A 23620-nucleotide genomic window follows, 5' to 3' on the forward strand; every position below is an offset into this window, starting at 1 on the left:
GGGGGGAATGGAGAGAAGAATGATATGGGGGACACTGCAGAGATGGTCTGCCTGGAACCTAACCGAGGTGAAGGACTGACTGGAGAAAGTTGGAAATACGGTTCCTCAGGGTTGCTTCACATGAAGGTAGTAATCCTGCCTCTCCCCCCCACCCCCAGAGGTGCTCATGAGCATATACCACATCCTGCTGCCAATGACCCTGCTTCCAGAAACAGCTTAGTTTTCAACAGGTAGAGCCTCTTGCTAAGCAAGCTGAGCACCCAATTGTGGGCAGGAAAAGGGAGCCAGTGGCTGTGTAACAAAACGGACTGGAACCCTGGAGACCACACGTGGAAGTTATCAGTGTGACTGTATTTGGAATCTGAAGCCTTGTGGATGTCATTAGTAAAGACGAACAGGGCGGGACCCTAATCCGACACGACACTGGTGACCTTATGGAAAGGAAACTGGGATACTGACACGCACAAGGAGAACGCCATCGGAAGATGAAAGCAGAGATTGGGGCGAGGGTTGCCAGAGATTGCCAGCCAAGTGCCAGAGGCCAGGGCCTGGAACCGCCTCTCCCTCATGGCCCTCGGAATGAACCAACCCTGCCAACACCTTCGTCTCCAGAACTGCGAGACGGTACGCTCCTACTCCTTAAGCCACCCAGGTGGCGGCACGAGGACACTCATGCTGTGACCTATGCCATCCCTTCCTATACCAGGCCAGAGGTGCTTCAGGTGGCAAAGAGAAGAGCCTGCTGTGCGCCTTGGTAGCACTGCGAAGTGTGTAATCACCGGACAATTTCTGAATCCTAGTTGTGCATTAAAAACTGGCAAGGGTTTGAAATCCCATCTACCTGCCACTGCCTAGGCACCGGGGACTCTCTCTGCTTTTGAAAGGAAAAACAATTTTTCCTTTACCCATCAAGGACCCTCCTCTTCCCCTTCTTCTTCGAGGCAAGTATTGATCATATCAGATTCTTCCCGTGACCCGAAAACACACAGTCCACTGCACGAAGTGAACCAAGAGGTCCTGCGGGCCCCTCACCTAGCAGGGGGTGCCCATTCCAGGGCAGGAAACCACATCAAAAGGACCACAGGCCCTCTCGGTCTCCAAGTGGCACCAGCTCCTGGAACATGGGAGCCGGCTGTGAGCAGTCACCCGTCCTCAGGTAAGCTCACATTCACTTATGCAGACACTGTCCGTGTCTCTGCTTCACCCATGCGTTTCCCCGAAGAACATGCGCTTCCTGGTTGTGAGTGAATGGCTGTGGTCACGGAGGGAAGCATGTCTGCCCTGGGGAATTCCGGGCAGTGCTTTCAGACAGTGCGGAGCCCCACTCAGAAGTGAAACCAAAGCCGTGCTTCTCTTGATACTTGGAAAATCCCCGACTTCAGAATCTTTTTGCACATGTACAGAAATTATGAAAAACTGTACTATAAAACCAGAGTTTCCTACAACGCAAACGTAAGCCACCAGAACGATCTATTTAAAAACATAACAAACCGATGATGGTCTATGGGGCAAAGCACTCCCCCTCTTTGAAGTTCAGAGTCACTAACAGTCATTAAGCCCTTAAGATGTGACAGGCACGGTTCTAAGCCAGTTGTGTGAATGAACTGATTCTCAGAACAGCCCTCTGTGTAGGCACCCTTACGACTCCCACTGTGCAGGTGAGGAGAATGCAGCACAGAGAGGGTGAGAATCTGGCCCACCGTCACAGAGCTATCGTGGGAGAGCTGGGTTTCAAAGCCAGGCAGTCTGGTTCCAACACACCCCACCCCCTTGACAAACAAAACAACCAAGCCAGACAGACAGACAAATAAAAGGGAATAAAGTGAGTGGGGACAGGTTAAGGAGGGTGGGTTGAGGATGGAGGCGGAATAAGAGAACACCAATTCCATTCCAGGCGCTGGGCTGGCATGTCACACATGCTTTTCCCATTTAATTGGCACAACACCCCTGCAGTAAGCATTACGCTCCCACTGATGGGACACTGAGGCTTGGAGTGACCTGTATGAGGGCACCTTAGTAAATGATGCCCCTAGACCAGTGGTCGGCAAACTCATTAGTCAACAGAGCCAAATATCAACAGTACAACGATTGAAATTTCTTTTGAGAGCCACATTTTTTAAACTTAAACTATACAGGTAGGTACATTGTTATTAACTTCATTAGGGCACTCCTAAGCTGGCCTTTGCTAAAAACGTCCTCATTTTGATTGAGGTACGTTCACTGAGGTCGACCGCTTCCAACTCTCCCATCCACACTCGTCTTGTATACTTGTCTCTATCTCCTTTCCGAAAACCGACTTCTGCGCATGGGCCACGAAGTTTCAATCGCACTGTAAGTGCGCGCGCGCACGTGGTATTTTGTGGAAGAGCCACACTCAAGGGGTCAAAGAGCCACATGTGGCTCGCGAGCTGCGGTTTGCCGACCACTGCCCTAGACCCAGGTTTGCGTAGTGCAAAACCGTTGTCATTTTCCCAGCCCAATTTCTCCCAGAGTCATGGCTCCAAATGATAGCCTGGGCATTATGGATGGTGTAACCTGCTCTTTAAAGTCAATCAGCATTGAGCCCTGACCGGTTGACTGAGTGGATAGAGCGTCGGCCTGCGGACTGAAGGGTCCCGGTTCGATTCCAGTGAAGGGCATGTACCTTGGTTGCCGGCACATGCCCAGTAGGGGGTGTGCAGGAGGCAGCTGATGGATGTTTCTCTGTCTATCCCTCTCCCTTCCTCTGTGTAAAAAAATCAATAAATATATATATATATATAAAAAAAAGTCAATCTGCATTGAAGAGCAGTGGGCCTGGGGACAGGCGTGAGGGGCAGCACCCACGCAGCTGCACGCTGGTCCAGAGAACCTGAGTGCAGGGTCAGGAAGCTCAGGTTCTAGTCCCACTTCTCGTACTAAAACTGTGTGGCTTTAACCAAGTCCCCTAATCTCACTGGGCCTCCGTTTTTCTCAAGTACAAACTGAATACAACCCTCGGTCTGCGGAGGACAAACAGTGCTTGATTAATTATAATGCTAACCTGAAAGTCTGGCGCTGGGGACTCTCAATGCTGCCTGGCTCGTGTACCTCACAAGGTTGATGTGGAGAAGGCATGGCCGATAAAGGTGAGCTGCCTGTGAACACTGATGCTCCACAGCTGACCATCGCTGAAACAATATAACCAGGTCATCCTCACACCTGCCAGGTGCAGCAGGCCCACACCTGCCATGGGGAGGCCCCACCAGAATGACTTCCTGTGAACTTCACCCTCTTCCCTAGGAATGCTGGGCTCAAGGACTCCAAGGTCTGGCTGGGCCCAGGCCCCTGGAACTCCCCCCCTCCCCCCCCAACTCCCCCAGGCTTGCCTGTTGAAACAGGCATCAACCAGGTGATGCTGGGAAAGAAGGGGAGCGAGTCCTGCAGAGAGAACTGTCTGCCTCCCTCCAGGTCCCTGTGTACTCTGCCAGCCAGTTGGCACTCAGCCGTGAGGGGGCAGGGTGCCACCTGGTACCGCATCCAGCACTGGGTTTCACCCTGTGGGCTGTTACGTCACGCACCTCAGGTTAGGAGGTGGAGGGGAGAGTAGGGTCCAGATTGGATGAGTGGGTGGGAAGAACCTTCCACTGTTGGGAACAGACAGCAGCCCACCAAGACTCCCACCAACTCCCATCCGCTCCAGCCCCAGGAAGAGGAAGGACTCAGATCTGGGGAACAGTGAATCACCCAGCACTCCGGCACAGTGACCCCTCCAGGAGGGTGGAGAAGCTCGTCTGACAACTGCCTACACACCAGGCAGTTCCAAGAGCAGCAAACAAACCAGTCCAGCCCCGGCCCCCATTTTGCATAAGATTGCACTCCACAAAAACATCGTCCAAGGAGCACTTGTTGATCGATACCAATTGTGAACACCAAGGTTTGGGCCACGAAAGAACGAGGAGGTCCCTCTGAAGGCACTGTGGATGAGGCGCTTTGTGGAAACTGGTACCAAGTTGTCCCGAGGCTGGAAGGGGCAGTGAGTGGGGGGCCACACAGATACTTCCATGAACAGATCTCTGTTTCAAAAGAAAGTTAAGCCAAAGCGTTTGACCCTATATACATACCAAAGGGAACGCGTTAGTCACTAGGTGATGGTCGGGTTCCTGTTTATGCTAATCGGCGAGTGCACGCGTTCTAAGAGGGAGGCGCACCGTTGGCGCGGGCGGAGCGGGGTCACGTGCGGCGGTCTGCGGGCCGGCCGGCCTCCGCCTGGACCCTGTCCACCGCTCCTTCGGCCAGGGAAGCAGCAAAAATGCACTCAACGGGGTTAAAAACCCGGGCGGGGGCCATCGCGTTAGGCCGGGAGCGTGGTTCCTAAAGAGAAACCTGCGTCCTCCCGGGGGCCAAGTCCTCCTTCCGCTCCTCTGAGTCCGGCACGGGTTCCAGGACAAAAGACAACTTGGGGTACACAGGTACTCAGGGAAGACAGAAGGCAAGCTTTCTACCAGCATCCCGCCCGGCCCCAGCCCCCCGAGAGAGTTATCAAGGTGTCCCCTACAGCGGAAACGGGTGACTTCACCCACTTCTTTCTCAAAAGCCCGAAAGCCACGGACGGCACGAATAGTCTCATTCAGAGCCACGAAAAGGAGAGGTGCCGAGTCGTCCGCGACCCTGCAACCACCCAGGGGCGGAGGGGGTAAGGCCAGCGGTGTGTCCCCTCCCCAGGTCCCTCACACCCTCGCGGGCTCCCGGCCAGCGCACCCCGCGCCGCGCCCGCGTCCTCGCTCTCCGGTTACCTGGCTCGCGCGTCCGCTGGCGTCCGGCACCTGAGCCGTGGGTTCCGCGGGTGCCTTCTCCTCCTCCCCAGCGGCCAGGGGGCTACTCGGAGCCGCTCGGGGGTCCCCGCCGCCCCCCAGCGCAGCCTGGCCGCCGCCGTCCGCGCTGGCGCCGACTCCTCCGGCCGACGAGGCTGCGGCGGCGCCGAGCAGCCCGTGCGCCCCGTCGGTGTCCCCGGCCACCACGCTGTGCACCAGCCACGCATCCACGTGGGTGCGGGGGATGAAAGGGACCCCCAGCGTGCGCACCTCCCGGAGCAGCTGGCCCTCGGGCTCGGCCGCGGGGTCCGGCTCCCGTCCTTTGGGGTGCAGGGGGTCCGCGCGCCCCCACCCTCCTGAGGCCGGGAAGGGGCTGAGCGCGTAGGCGGGGCTGGTCTGGCCGCCCCAAAGCAGCAGCTCATCCCGTAGCGGCGGGAGCAGCAGGTAGAGATCCAGGTCCAGGTCCAGGTGGAGCCCCGCCAAGCTCAACAGGACGGTGAGGTGCAGGAGGCCGCCGCCGTCGGACCACCACGGCTTCAGGTACTTCATCTCCCGGCGCAGCCCGGGACGCCCCAGCCAGCGCCCGCGGGTCCCCGGCTCCAGCCGCCGTGTGACACGTGCGGGCCCCGCGCACAGCCAACGCTTGCCCGGAAGAGGCACAGAAGCGAAACAATGGAGCCGGACGCGAGCGGCCGTCGCGGATCCCCGGAGCCCGCACAAAGGCGATCCCTCGCCGGTCCGCACCGGGCCGAGCTCAGGCGAGACGGAGGAGGAGCCACCTGCGCGCCGGCCCCGCCGGCCCCGCCGCCCCGCAGCTCCGCACCTCGGCCAGGCCCCGCCTCCGGCCGCGGGCGCAGCCGCCGGGGACACGCCCGCTGCCGCCGGGGGCCCGGGCCTGTGGGCGGGGCCTGCGGAGGGCGGGGCGGGGCTCCCCAGCTCAAAGGCCTTTTATTCCCGGGGAGCGCAAAGCTTTCTGGGAGCAGGGGTTGTGGGCGCTCAGTGGCTCCCAACCTTGTGCGGGTAGGCTGGGCGGTCGAGGCTGAATGCCGGGGTGGGAGTGAGGGGTCAGGAGTCAGGGAGAAGTCCGGTGGGAAGGGGCAGGATGTGTAGACTGGGGGAGAAGTCGAGGCACAGGCAGCATGCAGCGGGCTTCCACCCACCCGAGAACACTGGGCTCCCGCAGTGGGTTCGGGAGGCTGATCCCTGGATTCGGATGCTTGCCAGGCGTGTGGCTTTGAGTAAGTTACTTAACTTCCCTGTGCCTCAGTTTTCTTATCTGTAAAATGGGGAGAATGGTACCTGTCAAAGAGAGAGGTTGTGAGGTCAGAGGAAATATTATATAAAGTCCAGAGTTTGACATATAGATTCCACAGCTGCCATTGCGTTTAAAGAGCACCTCCCTTCCCCGCCTGCTTCAGCCTCACAGACTCCTCACAATGCTAGGCCTTCCCTCGTCGTCTCCTTTGCTCCTTAACTGAGGGTTCAGAGCACCAGCTCTAGAGTTACCCTGTATGAGCTCACATACCCTCTTCACCACTTACTAGCCTGTACCTTGAACAAATTGCTCACTCTTTGTGTGCCTCAGTTTACTCACTGTAAAATGGGACTAATAATAGCACCTTCCCAACAGGCCTTTTGTGAGCCCCAAATGAGATGCACGCCAGCCACCAACCACAGCACTTGGTAGGTAGGAAGTTCTCTCCGAGTGTCACCCATTATTGGTGTTACCCATTCTCCAAGGCTTAACCCAAAGATACATCCTCTGAGTTGGCACCATTTGAAATTAATCACTTCCCCCATCTGGTCTCCCACGGTGCTTTCTCCATAGGCCAACGTTGCAACACTAGGCACCTTCCACTTTGTATTCTAGTTGCGGATTGGTGTGCTTCAGCTTTTGGAAATTCTCGCGGGCTAAAAAACCTGTTTGTCCCACCTTTGTGCCTGCAGAGTTGCCTGCACTGGGCTTGCAAATGCAGGTGCTATTCACCTCATTCCCTTCCTTGGGGAGGAAGGAAGGGATGCTCAACTGAGGGCTGGCAGCTGTGTAGGAGTTGAGCACCACTGGTTTTCAAAGGCCCCTCCCTCCACCTGGCTTTCTCCTCTCTCTGGGGGAGAGTGTGGTAACTGCACAGGAGATTGAAGTTTGCCCGGGAAGAGCCAGGGGAGCAGAGTCCGCTTCTGCTTTAAGTGTTGGTGGATGAGATGGGGGTGGTGAAGAGGCTGGAAGAGAGAGGAAGAGAGATGCTGGCTAGATGTGGGGGATTTGGGACAGAAGCCCTGCTCACACCCCTTTGTTCCCTGGACAGGGGATTCGGGTTCTGGGCCTGGTAAATGCCAGCTGAATTCAGGTTTCTACTGAGGCTCCGCTAAACTGCCTGATGCTGTGCTGGAGGCTGGGGAGGGTATGAAATGAGTGCTTTTGCTTGGTGAGTTTATGGTTTCATTAAGATTAGATGTTTGAAACACCTAGAAACAAACCTGGAGGGTAGGGAAAGATGCAGCACGCTTCCGCGAGTGGCCTAAGGTGTTTGGAGGGATCGGAACAGACTGGGAAGGGCATTCAAACTTCATCTCTGACATTAGTTGGTGAGGGGGCCGACTTGTAAAATGTGAATTGGTGATCATAGTATCCGTCGGACCGCTCAGTTAAGTGTGGCTTAATTCTAGCTTCCAGACGGCGAAAAGGAAAAGGAGGCACACAGAGGACTTCCGGGTAAAATATTAAATTGGAGACTCATCATCCCACACACCCTAGACTTTAATTGTAACAAAAGGTCCCATTTTTAGGACTACAGAGAGTGGAGTGAGATTAGTTTTCTTTTTTCTTTCTCCCCTAGAATCCCTCCATCCAGGAATAGCCAAGAGAATAGCGCAAATCATGTAAAAGCCTTGAAAAGTCATCTGTGTTTTTTAAATCCTTAATCGGCACTGATCTAAAGACAGCCCAAGACTGATGGCAGTCCACAACCATTTGCATCTGGTCCAGATGAGGTAAGCAGCAGAATGGAGATTGTTTAGACATTTTTATAGCAATTTGACCTTGTTGCAACATCCAACAGGTGGATCAATAGGGTTTTTTTTTATGTCTTTGTTATTTTATTTTTCTAGAAATTAATTTTTAGTTATTTTACAAAAATTGTGACCTACAACAGATTAGAAATGAAAACATAACCAGAAAAAACGAAAAACAAAAACAAAAAGCAAGCTGGTCCTTCAGTGGGATTCGCTTGAGAAGCCTGCCTCCCTGGGGTTTCTGTGCGGAAGGCCGGGTCTGGGATGATTCTAGAACTCCCCGTTTCTCAGGTGTGGGCTGAACCTCAGGACTTGCTTCTAACAAATAGAATATGGCAAAAGTGATGGAATGTCATTTCCAAGATTAGGTTCTGATAAGACTCGAGTGGCTACTGTTTTGCTTACTGTCTTAGTCGGTTTGGGCCACTACAGCAAAAATACCATAGAACGGGGTGGCTTATGAAAAGCAGAAATGTATTGCTCACAGTCTGGAAGCTGGAAGTCCAAGATCAGGGTGCCAGCACGGTTGGGTTCTAGTGAGAGCCTCGTCTGGGTTGCACACTGCTGACTTCCTGTGCGTCCTCACATGGCAGAAGGGTCCAGGGAGTTTTTTCAGGGGCTTTCATGGGCCCCGCATCCCATTCTTGAGGGCTCTATCTGCATGACCTAATCACTTTCCAGAGGCCTAATTTGCTACCTCATCTCCTAAGACCATCATCTTGGGGGTTAGATTTCAACATATGAATTTTGGGGGACACAAACATTCAATCTATAGCACTTATGTTCTCTCTCTCCATCTCTGGTTCTCTCCTTCTTGGAGAGGGTGTGATGCTGTGAGCAAGCAACCCTTTGTAGCAGCTGATGTGACAGGCATTGGTGTCTTTGGCCACTAGCCAGTGAGAACCTGGGGCCTGCCAGCAGCCACTTGAGGGAGCTTAGAAGCAGATCCTTCCCTGGCTGAGTTCTGAGATGACTGTAAGCCCTAGCCAGCTCCCCGATCAAACCTAAGGATGTAGCTAAGCGACACGTGGATTCCTGACCCAGAAATGACTCCAAGATAATAGATGTTGTTTCAAGCCACTACATTTTGGGGTAATTTGTTACACAGCCTAGGTAACTAACACACTGTTTTGTAAGATGTGGACATCAGATAAGTGGAAGGGAACACTAAAAATGCAACTTCAGGGATAGTCAATGAATAATTTGCAATCCGGTTTACCCCTTGAAATGTGAGATTGTCACTTGGCATGAAACATAGTTACTACTAAAACACAGCCACCAGTCAGCTGGTGGGAGGTGAGCACACCTGCTTTCTTCCCTGGCAGTTTCTTATAACTATCTATCCAAACTCCGCAAGAAAGAAAACAGATCCGAGTCTTGGCACCCTTCTTTTAGAAAGTTTCTGCTAAGATTAGCCACAGGAAATTAAAATTCGTGGTGGAAATTCCAAGATTAAACAAAATAGCCTATTAAAAATCTAAGACATAAGTTAATATAAAAGGCATATTATCCCAGAGAAAGATAATGTTAAGATAGAATTGGCACAGTCACTAGAATTTAAATGACTCTGCAGTTGTTGAGACATTTTGCCAAAGGCTTCTGCAAAACAGATTTATGAATGGCCTACTTTGCTCTCTCATACCAGTCTGATGAATTAACTGAATAAAGAGGAAGAGTTTATCCTCTTTCTCTTGTTAGCCTGCGATCTTATGAAAGTTTGGCGTTCTCTTGGACAGTATAGTGATGGTGCTCACCATCTATCTGCTCACACACAGCATTTACAATAGAAGCTTGAGCCCGGCTCTGTGCTGGGCCCTTTCCAGGCGTAATCTCATTGACTCCTTGCAGCAGCTCGATGAAGTAGGTATCACCACTCTTTTATATTGTCTAGATGAGGACACGGAGGCTCAGGCACAGGACACCCTGTGCCCAAGGACATGCCCTTGGTAAATGGCAGAGTCAGAACCCAGACCCACAGTCTCTCCACTTCCCACTGCAGTCCCCTCCCCTGTGCTGTTTTGCTTGTTGATTCATGTCTCCTCCTCCTCCTCAGGCAGGAGGAAAATGCCCTTTTCAATAATGCATTCTTCCCACAGCTTTTGAATGTGTAAAATCTGCTAAAACCCTGTCTTCTCTGCAAAGTTCCAGGGGAAATGGAGTATTGCTTTTGTCCCTCCATGTGATGCTCCTCCTTCTTGATCTGTACCCCAAAAATAACCCGCTGTGTATTTGGGGAACCTCTCATGTTAGGCCCTTTGGTGACCCTTGCACAGTTTTGATTCCTGTTGCTCTGTGCCTGCCTCATTTCCATCAAGGACACATATTACTAGTAAGCACCTGGTTGGTGGCAGTCACTGGGATACAAGACTTTCAAGACAAAAGTTGCAGTCTTAGTAGGGAAGCAGGATGTGCACAGGTTGAAATGCATGCCACCGGTTTGGGAGCCTCAGGCCAGACCTGTGCCAGGGAACTCACAAGATAAGTCGCTTTGCTGCCTCCCACCTCATCTCCGTAGTATGAACTGAATATTCAGGCCAAGGTTCCAGATTTTGCAGTTGCTGTGTGTGTGTGTGTGTGTGTGATTGCAGAGGGCAGAAGGGGACTTAGGAAGTGAGATTGAGAGGTCTAGGGGACACTGGAGGGAGGCTGACCAGCAGGGAATGAGAAGTCTGCAAAATTCGCAGCATATACACGTTGGGAGTAAAGAGTAACTACCATTGTCTGCCTTTGTCTATCACATCCAGAGTGCTGGACCCTAAACTGTTATGGACCTGGCTCTGTTTCATCTCCCCCACACACCTAATCCGGGTAGCTAACCACTAAAATAAACAGCCTCCAGATTTCAGTGGCTGAACCCAAAGAAAGTTTCCTTTTTTTCTCATTTCACAGTTCAAAAAGGGTTTGGGATCAGGGAGTCAGCTCTTTGGAGTCGATTTGAGAAGACAGGCCTTTTGCGCATATATTCTAGGTCATCAGTCCTAAAAGCACCACTGCATAGCTTTGGAAAAGGAAGCAAAAGAAAAATAAAATAAAGTACTCCATTCACCTTTAAAAAAGAAAAGAAAAGAAAAGGCAGCAAAAAGTAATCCCCTCTGCTCTTTTTTTTTTTTTTAATACATTTTATTGATTTTTTACAGAAAGGAAGGGAGAGGGATAGAGAGTTAGAAACATTGATGAGAGAGAAACATCGATCAGTTGCCTCCTGCACACCCCCCACTGGGGATGTGCCCGCAACCAAGGCACATGCCCTTGACTGGAATCGAACCTGGGACCCTCAGTCCACAGGCCCACGCTCTGTCCACTGATCCAACCTGGCTAGGGCTTTAAGTGTTTGGTTTTTTTAAAATAGTATACCCAAGTTTTGAATTTTAGTAAATTGTCTCTGATTTTCTGAGTAAAACTAATATAACCTTGCTGTTGTAGATTAGAAAGGATCTTTAAAAAAAACTTCATCTGATACTTTAAAATTTTTCAGAGAGCCTTTTTCTTCAGCTATCTCCTCTCTGCCTTCCTATCCTGTCTCATTTCTGTTTGAAAGTACTTTGTGATCACAGTGTATTATTTGCTATTTTGTGACGTTTACAAGCATCAATTAGATATGAACATTACTTTCCTTGACATAGATCTTTTTAAATTCAGTGGCAAGTGCATTTTCCCAATTCTGTGGAACCACAGACCTCCAAACCTTCATGATTGCCAAGATGAGTTGGGAAGAAAGCGAACCTGGATCTGCTTCCTGCAAAAATGTCAATATTTTCTACAACAAACAGGGAGGGGAGGACCCTCACTGGAATGCCATCTGTCCTTGTCTGTGGGAGCCGGCCGGAGAATGTTTTCACAGCCAAGAGATTACTTGGCATCACTGACACAGAAATTCAGCAGGGTGGCTTACAGGCCAGGAGCTGGCTGATTTAAAGAGATACTTTGCTATGTGAAAACTGGAAGCATAGGAAAGTGTTTCAGTTTTGAAACTGCTAGACTAAAGGACTGTTTACTTATTCAAAATGTTTCTCATAGGAATCTTTTTTTAAAAAGATATTTTTTATTGATTTCAGAGAGGAGGAGACAGAGAGGGAGAGAGAAACATCAATGATGAGAGAGAATCATTGATTGGCTGCCTTCTGCACGCCCCCTACTGGGGATCGAGCCAGCAACCTGGGCATGTGCCCTTGACCGGAATCGAACCCAGGACCCTTCAGTCTGCAGGCCAATGCTCTATCCACTGTGCCAAATTGGCTAGGGCTCTCATAGGAATCTTTTAGTCAGCAGAATCGCTTAATTTATTTAAATATTAGATTATTAACAAGTTATTTTGTTGCTCAGCCTTTTAGGAAGTGAGCAGCTGATAAAACGAGATACGGTTCCTCTTATATAGTTTCATTATTTCAGTTTCATTATACTATGCTGTTTCTTAAGCAAATAAACACCCTTCTTTTTAAAAAAAAAAATATTTTATTGATTTTTTACAGAGAGGCAGGGAGAGGAATAGAGAGTTAGAAACATCGATGAGAGAGAAACATCAATCAGCTGCCTCCTGCATACCCCCTACTGGGGATGTGCCTGCAGCCAAGGTACATGCCCTTGACTGGAATCAAACCTGGGACCCTTTAGTCCTAAACGCCCTTCTATTACATATGGAAACTCAGTTCTGTTGCAGTTTGAGGTTCAACACACAAAGCCCAGCTTCTGACATATGTATGGTCAGTTGCCTAAACTGAGTTCCAAAGAAGGGTCTTAGCTGCCTGGTTTCCTGTGGAGGAAACCCAGACCACTTTGAACAGCAACCCGAAGAGGAATTCACCAGGTCATCTTGGGTGGGAGTGAAATTCTTTCAACTTCATTTGGCAGCTTTCAGGGCCCAGCTCCCTTCCTGGGGGGTGTTGCTCTGTGGGATGTTTGCCACTCAATGTCTAATCCATCTGTGTGGGTCCAGCTCTTCCTGAAAACATACTCATTTGAAAAAATAAAAATAGCCCAGCCGGTGTGACTCAGTGGCTTAGTGTTGACCTATGAACCAGGAGGTCTCGGTTGGATTCCCGGTCAGGGCACATGCCCGGGTTGCGGGCTCAGTCTCCAGTGTGGGGCGTGCAGGAGGCAGCCGGTCAATGATTCTCTCTCATCATTGATGTTTCTATCTCTCTCCCTCCCGCTCTGAAATAAATAAAAATATATTTTAAAATAAATAAATAAAAATAAAAGCATGTTCATTTGGGAACCTTGAACCATCTGTAGCATCTGAGTCCACATCATTCTTGTGGCCCCAACGCACCCCATCCAGCTGTGTTATTTCTCCCGAGTTTACTTACAGCAGATGCCACCGCCACTCAGGTGGGCCTTTATCCGATCTCGCTCTTCTCAGGAAAGGAGCAGTCATCCCAGCCTCAGCAGGGCTCTAGGCCATCTCCTCCAGCGGTCCCTCCCGTAGGCTGGAAGGGATCAGGGGTGCACATCTTCTCTCACTGCAAGGCATTGGGCTGCGCTGCAGACATCCTAGCCTAGTTCAATGGGATCCAGCCAATGCAGCAGTGTTTGACCACGATGGAAACACATATTCCAGCCCCAAAGATACATGGGCACACTTACCTAAAAGGTTTTTGGTATGGCCCACAGTCATTCATGCATTCATTAAGTATTTACTAGTAATGAGCATCTACTCTGTGTCAGACATTGTTCGGAAAACGTTTTTCTGTGAATAAAACAAAGCCCCAGGTCTAATGGAGTTTGCAATGCACTTGGGGGAAAACAGACAAATAATTTGTCAGGGGTAATAAACGCCGAGAGAGAGAGAGAGAGAGAGAGAGAGAGAGAGAGAGAGAGAGAGAGAGAGAGAGAAGAAGAAGAAGAAGAAGGAGGAGGAGGAGGAGGAGGAGGAGGAGGAGGAGGAGGAGGAGGAGGGAGGAGGGAGGAGGGGAGGAGGGGGAGGAGGGGGAGGAGGAGGAGGAGGAGGAGAAAAGAGAGGAAGGGTGCACAGCACACAGGAGGAGGGGGAGGGGGAGGGGGAGGGGGAGGGGGAGGAGGAGGAGGAGGAGGAGGAGGAGGAGGAGGAGGAGGAGGAGGAGGAGGAAGAAAGAGAGGAAGGGTGCACAGCACACAGCATTTTCCCTGCTCAGTGTCTCAGGGGCCTGCGCTGCTTCCCGGTGCCTCACACTCTGGGCGAGGAGAAAGGCAGTGACATGCTTCCGCGGCCACACACATGACTCCTCCCTTTGATGACTGTCTGCAGACAGGGGCTCAGGGTAGGGTCCCAAACCATGTCTTCTGAGGGGAGAAGTGATTCCACAACAGAAAGAAGTTGCCTCATGACAATGAAAGGACAGCTTCAAACACCCTGTCCGCAACTCATCAAATGACAGCGGTGAAGCAACCCGTTCAGGTCATGCCGGGCTGTCAGCCGATCCGGCTGGAAGATTAATGGCAGATGAAAGGAGGAAGCACACCTGAGCCAACTTGCTCAGGAGCTGAAATATTCAAATGTGGGTACAAAGTGGTTACCTAATTCCTGCACCTGTTCTGACTCAGCACCCACTGAAGTGCTGAGCCAAGATTAGACATGACGCAGGGCCAGCAGCAGAAGCAGGCCATTTCACAGTGACACCACCCAGATGGGGCAGAGCGCCCACGGGCTGCGCCCTCAGCGGGGGAGGACTTTTGAGGCCTTTCTCCTACCATCAGGCAGGACGTGGACTGACGTCGGACGTCCCTGGAGTAGCTTGCCAAATAACATACCATGGCCCTGACATTTAAAACATTGCCAGTTGTAGATTTTAAAAGTGAATCAATGGGGTATTGGGTCCATTCGTATTGATTTTAGCAGCCTTTAGTGGTTTTAAAGTGACATCTACTTAGCCGATTTATTTGTAGTGCCTTCTTCATGACTGTGTAGGACAGTATCGCAAAAGATCTGCCCACGGCTGTTTCTATAAATCTTTAAGTTCAGCACCCATGGGCTTTCACTAGAGGGTAAAGGGGGGATAGAGGGTGGTGGAGGAGACTTGACTTGGGGTGGTGAACACACAATGCAATATACAGATGATGTGTTCTAGGATTGTACACCTGAAACCTATATAACTTTATTAACCAATGTCACCCCCAATGGATTCAATAACAATTCTTTTTAAAAACGTAATGGAAGAATTTTTGTTTGCAGAATATGGCAGCGCTTTATAGTACTTGTGGGAGGGAATCTTGAAAAGATGGCAGCCAAGTATGACCTGTCTGGAATATGGGGGGCGGGGGGAGGGATGAAAGCATCTGCTTAAAGTAGCGTTTTACTAGTGGACTGCATGGCTTACTTCATGAATAGTCAAACCTAAGCCTTGGCAGCAGTTTTAATTCTCTAGGGACCACACTTTTGTTAAAAGGGGTAATATGGGTTGTGGTAAGATGAGAATGGGTTATAGACTAATGAGACAGAAAACCCAACTCAGATGTTGACTGAGCATGTTACTAGCGGGTGGATGCCAACCACTTGGATGCATTTGAGTCATCAGCAGAGACTGGGGGAGGGCCTTGGTCATCTCCTCTAGCTTCCCCAGCCTCCAGTCCTGGACTCTGACAGTCTAGATCAGGGGTGGGCAAACTTTTTGACTCGAGGGCCACAATGGGTTCTTAAACTGGACCGGAGGGCCAGAACAAAAGCATGGATGGAGTGTTTGTGTGAACTAATATATATTCAAAGTAAACATCATTACATAAAAGGGTACGGTCTTTTTTTTTTTTTTAGTTTTATTCATTTCAAACGGGCTGGATCCGGCCCGCGGGCCGTAGTTTGCCCATGGCTGGTCTAGATGGTAGAATATGCCCAAGACCTCACAGGCAGGCTATCTCGTGGGTGCTTGCCCAGATCTAAGTTTATAAAGTTCCCCATTGACCTCTAACACTTTGGCTTGCTCTCTGGAGCTTCTTAGGGTGAATCTATTGCTAGAAGAAAGGTTTTCTAATAGTTGAAGTTAGGTCGCTTGTGTTCACTAGCTTGCTGTTTTCCTCTTCCAGGCTCACTCTGTGGGTCTGGATCCTTCTGAGGTTCTCACTTAATCAAAGACAATGGACTTCCCAGAGAGGAGAACAACCCTTTAGCCAAGCAAAGAGCAGTATTTGTGCTTATGAACTACACTCTCCAAAGAGCCCATGAGCACGCTGCCCGACCAGTACCCCATCTCATTCAGCCTTCCCTCCCTCAGAGTTCCCAGACCTTTCGCCCTCCTGGAGGTCCACCATTGCTGACATCAGTTAGCCAATGTTCTGCAAAGGGATGCCCAGCAAAGGAATGAAATGTGGCAGCCATTGTCTGGATGGAGCCCTGTTTTCTGGGCAGTATACTTCTAAATGGTTGGGTAAGTTGAGAAATTCAAGTACTTCTTTTTGGCTATAATTTAACATTTCCTGAAGATCTTTTTATAAATTATCATCTTATGATATAATTTATATCCAACAGTACAACCATTTTGAAAAGTAATTTGGCATAGTATAGTTGACCCAGCAATTCCATTTTCAGGTATATACTTTACAGTATCTCTTGCATGTATGTACCATCAGACATGGAAAAGAATGTTCATGGTAGCATTGTCTACAACAGAGACAAAGACAAATCGGTGAACAAACAATACTAGAAACACATTGCTCGTTCATTTTTAAAAGTTGTGGTAAAATATACATAACATAAAATTTACCATTTTAACCATTTTTAAGTGTATAGTTTTGTGGCATTAAGTGCATTCATATTGTAGTATAACCATCACCGCCATCCAGCTTCCCTTTTCATCTTCCGCCACTGAGACTCTGTACCCATTAGACACTAACTACCCAGTTACCTTTCCCCTTGGCCCCTGACAACTTCTATTCTTACTTTCTGTCTCCATGAATTTGGCTATTCTAGTCACCTCATCTAAGTGGCGTCCTACAATATTTGTCCTTTTGTGACTGGCTTAGTTTATCTAGCTTAATGTTTTCGAAGTTCACCCATGTTGTAGCAGGTAGCAGAATTTTCTTTTTAAAGCTGAATAATATTGAGTATATCATGTGTAATATATATATACATCTCCAACATTTTGTTTCTCCATTCATCTATTGATGGATGCTTGGATTGCTTCCACCTTCGGCTCTTGTGAATAAGGATGCTATGAACATGGGTGTACAGATATTTGTTCAAGTTCTTTCTTTCACTTCTTTTGGGTATATACCCAGAAGTGGAATTGCTGGGTCATATGGCAACTCCATGTTTGGAGGAATTGTCCTGTTTTCCACAGTGGCTGCACCTGTTCATTCACTTTTTTAACTGCATATAACGCGCTATATAACTATATAACTATAACATAACTTATTAGATATTGCCAAACTTTTCTGTAAAATGGTTTGTAAGATATATACCTACCAGAGTTCCTAGTGATCCATATATTTGACAACAGTATAATCAGGTTTCTTAATTTTTTCCAATTTAGTGGTTTAAAAATGATTATCTTATCATAATCTTAATTTTTATTTCCCTGATTAGCATTGCAATCGCTTATCATTTTATATGTTTGAAAGTTCTGTTTTTTACATGGAGATCTTTAATCTATTAAGAATTAATTTTTGTGTATGGCGGATGACATGGGCCTAATTTCCTTCCTTTTTACATGAATAACTGTATGCTGGCTCCAATCTTTTCTCATTGCCACCAATCTCATATGTCAAGTTTCTACCAGTGGTTGGTCTGCCTCTGAGTTCTCTATTTGTTCACTTGGTTAATTAGTCCACCCACGTTAATGGCATCTGTTTTCTTTATGAAGTGATAATGATGTATTGAGAGAGTCTGGTGTGGGGTTAATTGGACACTTATTGTCCAGTATGGTAATTGCACCTGGGTATGGACTAGGTGGTTAGACTTGGCCTGTTGGTTGGGTTAAGTATGGTCCATGTAGTCATGGTGCTCACAGATACATATTTAAGTCCTGATGATGCAATGTTGTGATGTGTGGTAATAGGGGGATAGTTGATGTCGGAAGATAAGAAGAAACAATGAAGGAAACAACTAATTTTAATCTGAAGGTGTTCAAGGAGGTCACAGTCAAGGAGGTTGACTGTTTCAAATAGGAAGTGTATAGTATTGTGATTGAGAGCTAAGCTGTAGAGGTTGATAAACTCATATTTCAACCACATTTAGCTGTGTGACCTTGACAAATTCTTGAAACCTCATAAGCCTCAAGTTTCTTATCTTATTCATTAGAGGTAATAATAATAATACCTACCTCAGGGAGTTGTTGGAAAGATTAAAAACTGACCATGTATCAGGAACACTCAGCCCAGTCTGAGGGAACACAATGGAAGTATTCAATAACTGTAAACCTCCCAACAGGTGTGGCTCAGTGGTTGAGTGTTGACTTATGACCCAGGAGATCATGGTTCAATTCCTGGTCAGGGCACATGCCCAGGTTGCAGACTTGATCCTCAATGTGGGGCATGCAGGAGGCAGCTGATCAATGATTCTCATCATTGATGTTTCTTCTTTCACTCCCTCTCCCTTCCTCTCTGAAACAAATAAAAATATCCTATATAATAAAAGGCTAATATGCAAATTGTTCATTCGACCAGGAGTTTGACCAGGGGGCGGGGCCAGCTGACCAACTGCCTGTGGCCCCACCTCTGATCAACCCCACTCCCACCCCCACCCATCAGGGCGGGCCAGCTGGACCCAACTGTGCACGAATTCATGCACTGGGCCTCTAGTATATTAAAAAAATGTAAACCTGTTAATTTTTTCACTTCATAGTATTGAGTATTTACTATGTGCTGGACATGGTAATAGGCTATAAATACAAGTGTGAGCAAAGCAGATGGTCTCTACCCTCATGTAGCTTTCTGTGATAAAATAATCACATAAATATGTCATTAGAGACTTTGATGAGTGCTATAAAGGAAAATTATGGCATGCTAGGACAGAACAGAAGAGGGAACCCCGCTTTATGATTATTTTTCGTCTCGCTACTTCTGAGCTGGAACTTGAAGGATGAATAGGAGTTTGTGGGTGTGGCAGGCAGGGAAGGTCATTCCAGGCATTCTGAACTTTAAAGGAAAAGGCATGGCGATGTGGAAGTTTTTCACGTGGTCAGGGGCAAGGGCCTGGGCACCCCTTGCTTCACAGAGGCTTTAGAGGGTTTCTCCTGCCCACCTTTCCCAGGGGACTGGCAGGAGAAGGAGGCTGAATGATGCCTGTGGTCCGCAAACATGCCTTGTGGCTCAATGAACCCTGATCTTTGGTCAGTGTGGAAAGTTATCCTCAATGCCACTGATAGTTCCTTGGCAATGACAGACAGATAATGAATGTGAAAATTGCTCAGATGAGTTGGAGTAAAGTGAAGTCCTTTTGATGTTAGTGCTGGTCAAGAAGAGTTTAGGACTGATTTCAGTTTGGCGATCCAAAGCTCAAAAATAAAAAGTGCTCAGAGAAAAGACAGTTAAGGAATTAAACGTTTTTCTAAGACATAAGTGATATATTTTTACAAGATGATGGCAATACTGTTGTTCATTTACAGTATATGTGGCATTATGTTTGCAAGAAGGGCAAATTAGGTGATTGGGGGTTTTCTGGAACAACTACCATTCAAGTTCTCAAATGTTAGTGTATATCAGAACCCCCCTGGGAGCTTGTTAAGCATGTATTGTGGTCCTTAGGTTGATGAAGGAAAAGAACCTGAGGTTTTGCAAGGCTCTCTGCAGGAGGGAGTTGAGGAGAAGGACCAGGACTGGGTCCTGCCAGCACCAGACATCCACAGACTTGGCCTTTGCTGGAGAGCAGGGACGTTTCCCAGGACCATTGCTCTGCACAGATGGCTCGCAACTGGCTCGCAACTGCAGTTTAGAGCCAGAGCCCACGACCACGTGACCTGGCCTGCCTCGAGGAGAGAAAGTGGCCTGGTGGCTTTTAGCTGTGAGGTTGGTAATACTTACCTTGAAAGAGAAGGTCACATAGTCACTAACCCTGTTTCCTCCCAATTCCATTAAAAAACCTGATGTTGCTAAATAGGAACGTGGGCCCTTACTCATTTCTCAAGTAGAATGAAATAAAATTGATTGTCTATGAAATATTTATCAGATCTAGGCTAGTGTTTGAATTATAATATCTCCTGCAGGCTTTAGAGTGTCCTATCTCTGCGTATTTCATTATTGATTAGACAATTTTACTGAATGCGGTGACTATGATGTGTTTACTGGGATTCATTTACTCACTCTTGAGGATTAATTTAATTCCTTTATGATAACAATTTTTCCTGAGGACTTTTTTTCCTCTCACAGGGACACATCCAAATTTATTAGACTGTTCTATGGTTCACAATAATTTGGGTGTAACTGAATAATTTATACCTGTGTTTGCCAAGCCTGGCTGCCCATCAGAATTACCCGGGGAGGGTCTTAAAAATGTAGATTTCCAGGTTCCATCCCAGACCCCAGTGCAGTAGAACCCTAGGCCTTCTTGGACTAGGATTTGGGAGCTGATCAATGTAGTTTAGTCTTGGGTAATTTTAAGGTAAAATGCTATTGCTATTACACGTAGAATTTTCTACGTGTACACCACCTGTCCTTATTTCTTTGCATCCTCCTGCCCACTGGAATGACCCAAACATCCCTCCATAGATTAGAGGTGGGCTTCAGGTGAGGACACTTGAGGTGAAGGAGGCTGGGAGCGGAACTGTGTTGTCACTGATGGTAGTCACTGTAAAGGGAGGAGCCGGCTAAAGCAAGCAGAAGGGCCACCTGGTGAGGTTCCCTCTCTCCCTCCTGCTGGCCTGGCCTGGACCAAGCTCTTTGGGTCCATGTCATCCATTTGACTGGGTCCCTGAAGACACTCAGGAAAACTAGGTCACTCTGGGTTACGTGCCAGCAGGCTTCACCCTGTTCGATGACATGGATTGGCCACAGGCCTTGAAGAGTCTGGACCTATAAAGTCAGTCGATGAGTAGAGACACAGTCATACCATTTCAGAGCTATCGAGACTGAAACACAAGTGTAACCACAACATTGACAATAACACACCAACAACACTAAGGTGTTGTTTCCCTCCCCGTCATGTCCATGAATAAATAGGCTTTTCTTTACTGAACAAAGGCCATCCATCTATTTGAACTCAATATCAGTCTCCTGGTTTGATCAAGGATTTCATGAAGATAAATTGATCTATTAGAAAAGCCTTGCGTGTGGTACAAAAAAGTAAATCACATTTCAAGGCATGCATTGGGGGCGCATGGCAAATTTCAACTGTACAAAAGGCATATGATGACAAACAAGCTCCTTTCTTCCTGTCCAGATCTTGTTCCTCAGGGGCACATACTAAGACAAATTTCTTGACCATTCGTTGAAAAACATTTTATGCTGATGTTGTATAATACCACCTCATGCATCAGCATAGGCAGCCTTTTATTTATTATCTATTTGTTTAAAGATTTTTATTGATTTTTAGAGAGAGAGGAAGGGAAAGGGGAGAGAAACATTGATATGAAAGCAAAACATTGATCAGCTGCCTCCTGCATGTCCCCTACCAGGGATTGAGCCCATAACCCCAGCACGTGCTCTGACTGGGAATCAAACCGGCAACCTTTTGGTGCATGGGACCCACTGCGCCACACCGGCCAGGGCTAGGCAGCCTTTTAAAAAACAAGTTGTTTCCAGCCTTTTTGCTATTGTAGGACCCGCTTTAATGGGCATGTTTGTATCTATACACACATATAGGGTGGAGCAAAAGTGGTGTACAGTTGTGAGTATGTGAAACACAGAATTTATTCTTGTATTATTGTTTAGTAACTGCTGTATCATTTTCCATACAAACAATTGTAAACCTACTTTTGCCCCACCCTATGTACATATCTTGGCCATGAGTCTCTGAGCCCATGGTTGGTATATTTGAAAAATACCTTCTGAAAGTAGAATTTACAGGCTCAGTGGGCATGTGCACACATAGTTTTGATAGATGGTCCAAATTGTACCCCACGCCCCCCAGGAGTTGCACCAGTTTGCCGGTCACCAAGCATACAGGAGCGGCATCTTGCCGGAAGCTCTTATTGTTGCTAACAGCTCTTCTGTTGATTTTCTGTCTGTGTGCTTTCCAGTTACACAATGCATCATTGCATATAAGGATAATTTGACCTACTTCTAATTTTAATACCTCTGTTTATTTTTGATTTTTTGCATGTAATTCTAGAGCAATGCTAAATAGCAGGGAGAGCGCGTCTTTGTCTTTTTCCGGACTCTAATGGGAAAGTTTCTATTATTTCCTTATTGAGGTTGAAAATTAAAAATCTTTTTTCTTCTTCTGAGAATTAAAAAAAAAAATGAAATGGTAAGTTTTGTAAAATGCCTTTCTGAAATCTATACAAATTATTTTATTGAAAATAATTAATTATATTGAATTAAGATGTCTCAGGAAATCTAAAACTTCTGGTTTCCCTGAATCCACCAGAAAAGGTTATGGTTACATTATTTGTGGTATAAAAAACAAAAAATATAGAAACTGGAAAATGTCTCTCAATAGGGAAATGGTTAAATAAATTACAGCACTTTCATATAGTGGGAAACTATTCAGCTCTTTAAAAAAATAATGAAGTAGATTGTTTATGCCAAGGTCTGAGGTCTGAGGTCCAGTAAAAACAGCAAGTGCAGTATAGCGTGTGCCTCGTTTGTGCTAACAATGAAAAAGGGAACACACATGCAAACATGCATGTAGCTGCAAAGGAAGACTCTGGAAGGACCCAGAAGAAACAATTGGCAACATTTGCTTCTCAGTGAAGGATAGAGGCCTGGGAACTGAGAGAATCTGCTCTGTGTTTGGATTTATTTAAAAAAAAACCCACATGCATGTATTCCTTTTTTCATTGTAAAAAGAATGGGCAAAATTTGTTATTTTAAAAGAAAATTTTTTTTTGTTGTGTTAAAGGTTTAAATGCTAGTAACCAAAAGGTGAAAGACAAACAGCATTAAACATAGCTACTTATGGGTCAGATTTTTCATGGAGAGGTTTTTGTTTGTTTTTGCACCTCACTCCGCTAATCCTACTCTCTGTTCTACAATGGAGCTCCAGCTTCTGGAATTTTCCACAAGCCCCTGCACCCTCTGCAGTGGGAGCTCATTCCACCTGAGTTGGCCTCACGCTTGCGTCTGGGTGAGTCATGTAGATCTTTTGTAGCAAATGTGCTCCAAATAGAGTTCCCAGCTCCAATCTTAAGAGCAAACAGAAGCCTCTGTGGCCTTGTGCTGACAGACTCTTCCAGCCTGATGAGCAGTAGGGCAATGATTTACTAAATCAGGGCCAGCGATATGAGGACATAAGCTTTCGTTAAAAATTATGATTGAAACGGGGAAAATGCCTGCCATAATGATCACTGAAAAGAACAGACGAAGGGATCACATACACACAATGACTTTAACGTTGCAGAAATAAAAGGGGAGGGGAGGGTTTGATGAGGTAGTGTTGGTAGCGTGGTTTGGTAGAGAGATGGGTTTTCCCCAAATATCTTCTTAATTTTGGCATTACATCAGTGTATTTTATTTAAAAATTGTTTTTGAGTTCCTGATGTGAAAAAGAGGAAGTCTATTTTCTTGTTTCCTTTGAATATCCACTATGGAGAAGGGAAGTGCTCAGGCTCAAGGTCACACAGCCAAGAAACTCAGCACCACCCTTCAGGAGGGATTTCTATTGTCGCCATGGCAAGGCTGGGCACAGCTCTGAGTACAGAATCCCATTAAGGAGGGGTCCCGCTTTGGAGTCTCCTAATGAATGGCCGCTACCCTGGTTATAGTTTATATCAGCATGGCTCGTCCCGATGCTCATTTATCATTTCACGTCTTGATGCCAGGCTCTACTGTTCTCT

At 47.5% G+C, this 23620-nt stretch overlaps 1 protein-coding gene and 1 long non-coding RNA gene across 5 annotated transcripts in view; one reads left to right on the top strand and one right to left on the bottom strand.

The window, feature by feature from the left end:
- The window catches only part of NFE2L3 (nuclear factor, erythroid 2 like 3), a 21928-nt gene extending 16310 nt beyond the window's left edge, over nucleotides 1–5618 (bottom strand). The window contains exons 1-3 of one of the 3 annotated variants that reach the window (XM_036327831.1): nucleotides 4755–4879; nucleotides 3706–4034; nucleotides 3023–3149 (exon numbers count right to left, since the gene is read on the bottom strand). In XM_036327831.1, the coding sequence (XP_036183724.1) occupies nucleotides 3023–3147 (125 nt within the window). In that variant the 5' untranslated portion in view covers nucleotides 3148–3149; nucleotides 3706–4034; nucleotides 4755–4879. Of the gene's footprint in view, nucleotides 1–3022; nucleotides 3150–3705; nucleotides 4035–4754 lie in introns of all 3 variants that reach the window. The other 2 variants (XM_036327830.1, XM_036327829.1) reach the window with 2 other exon arrangements.
- The window catches only part of LOC118666109, a 19794-nt gene extending 6937 nt beyond the window's left edge, over nucleotides 1–12857 (top strand). The window contains exons 3-5 of one of the 2 annotated variants that reach the window (XR_004970850.1): nucleotides 159–1156; nucleotides 7610–7763; nucleotides 11424–12857. This is a non-coding gene — a long non-coding RNA (uncharacterized LOC118666109). The remainder of the gene's footprint in view (nucleotides 1–158; nucleotides 1157–7609; nucleotides 7764–11423) is intronic. The other variant, XR_004970849.1, reaches the window with a different exon arrangement.
- The last annotated feature ends 10763 nt before the right edge of the window (nucleotides 12858–23620 follow it).

Source organism: Myotis myotis, unplaced genomic scaffold (genome assembly GCF_014108235.1).
Source record: "Myotis myotis isolate mMyoMyo1 unplaced genomic scaffold, mMyoMyo1.p scaffold_m19_p_11, whole genome shotgun sequence".
Taxonomy (NCBI): domain Eukaryota; kingdom Metazoa; phylum Chordata; class Mammalia; order Chiroptera; family Vespertilionidae; genus Myotis; species Myotis myotis.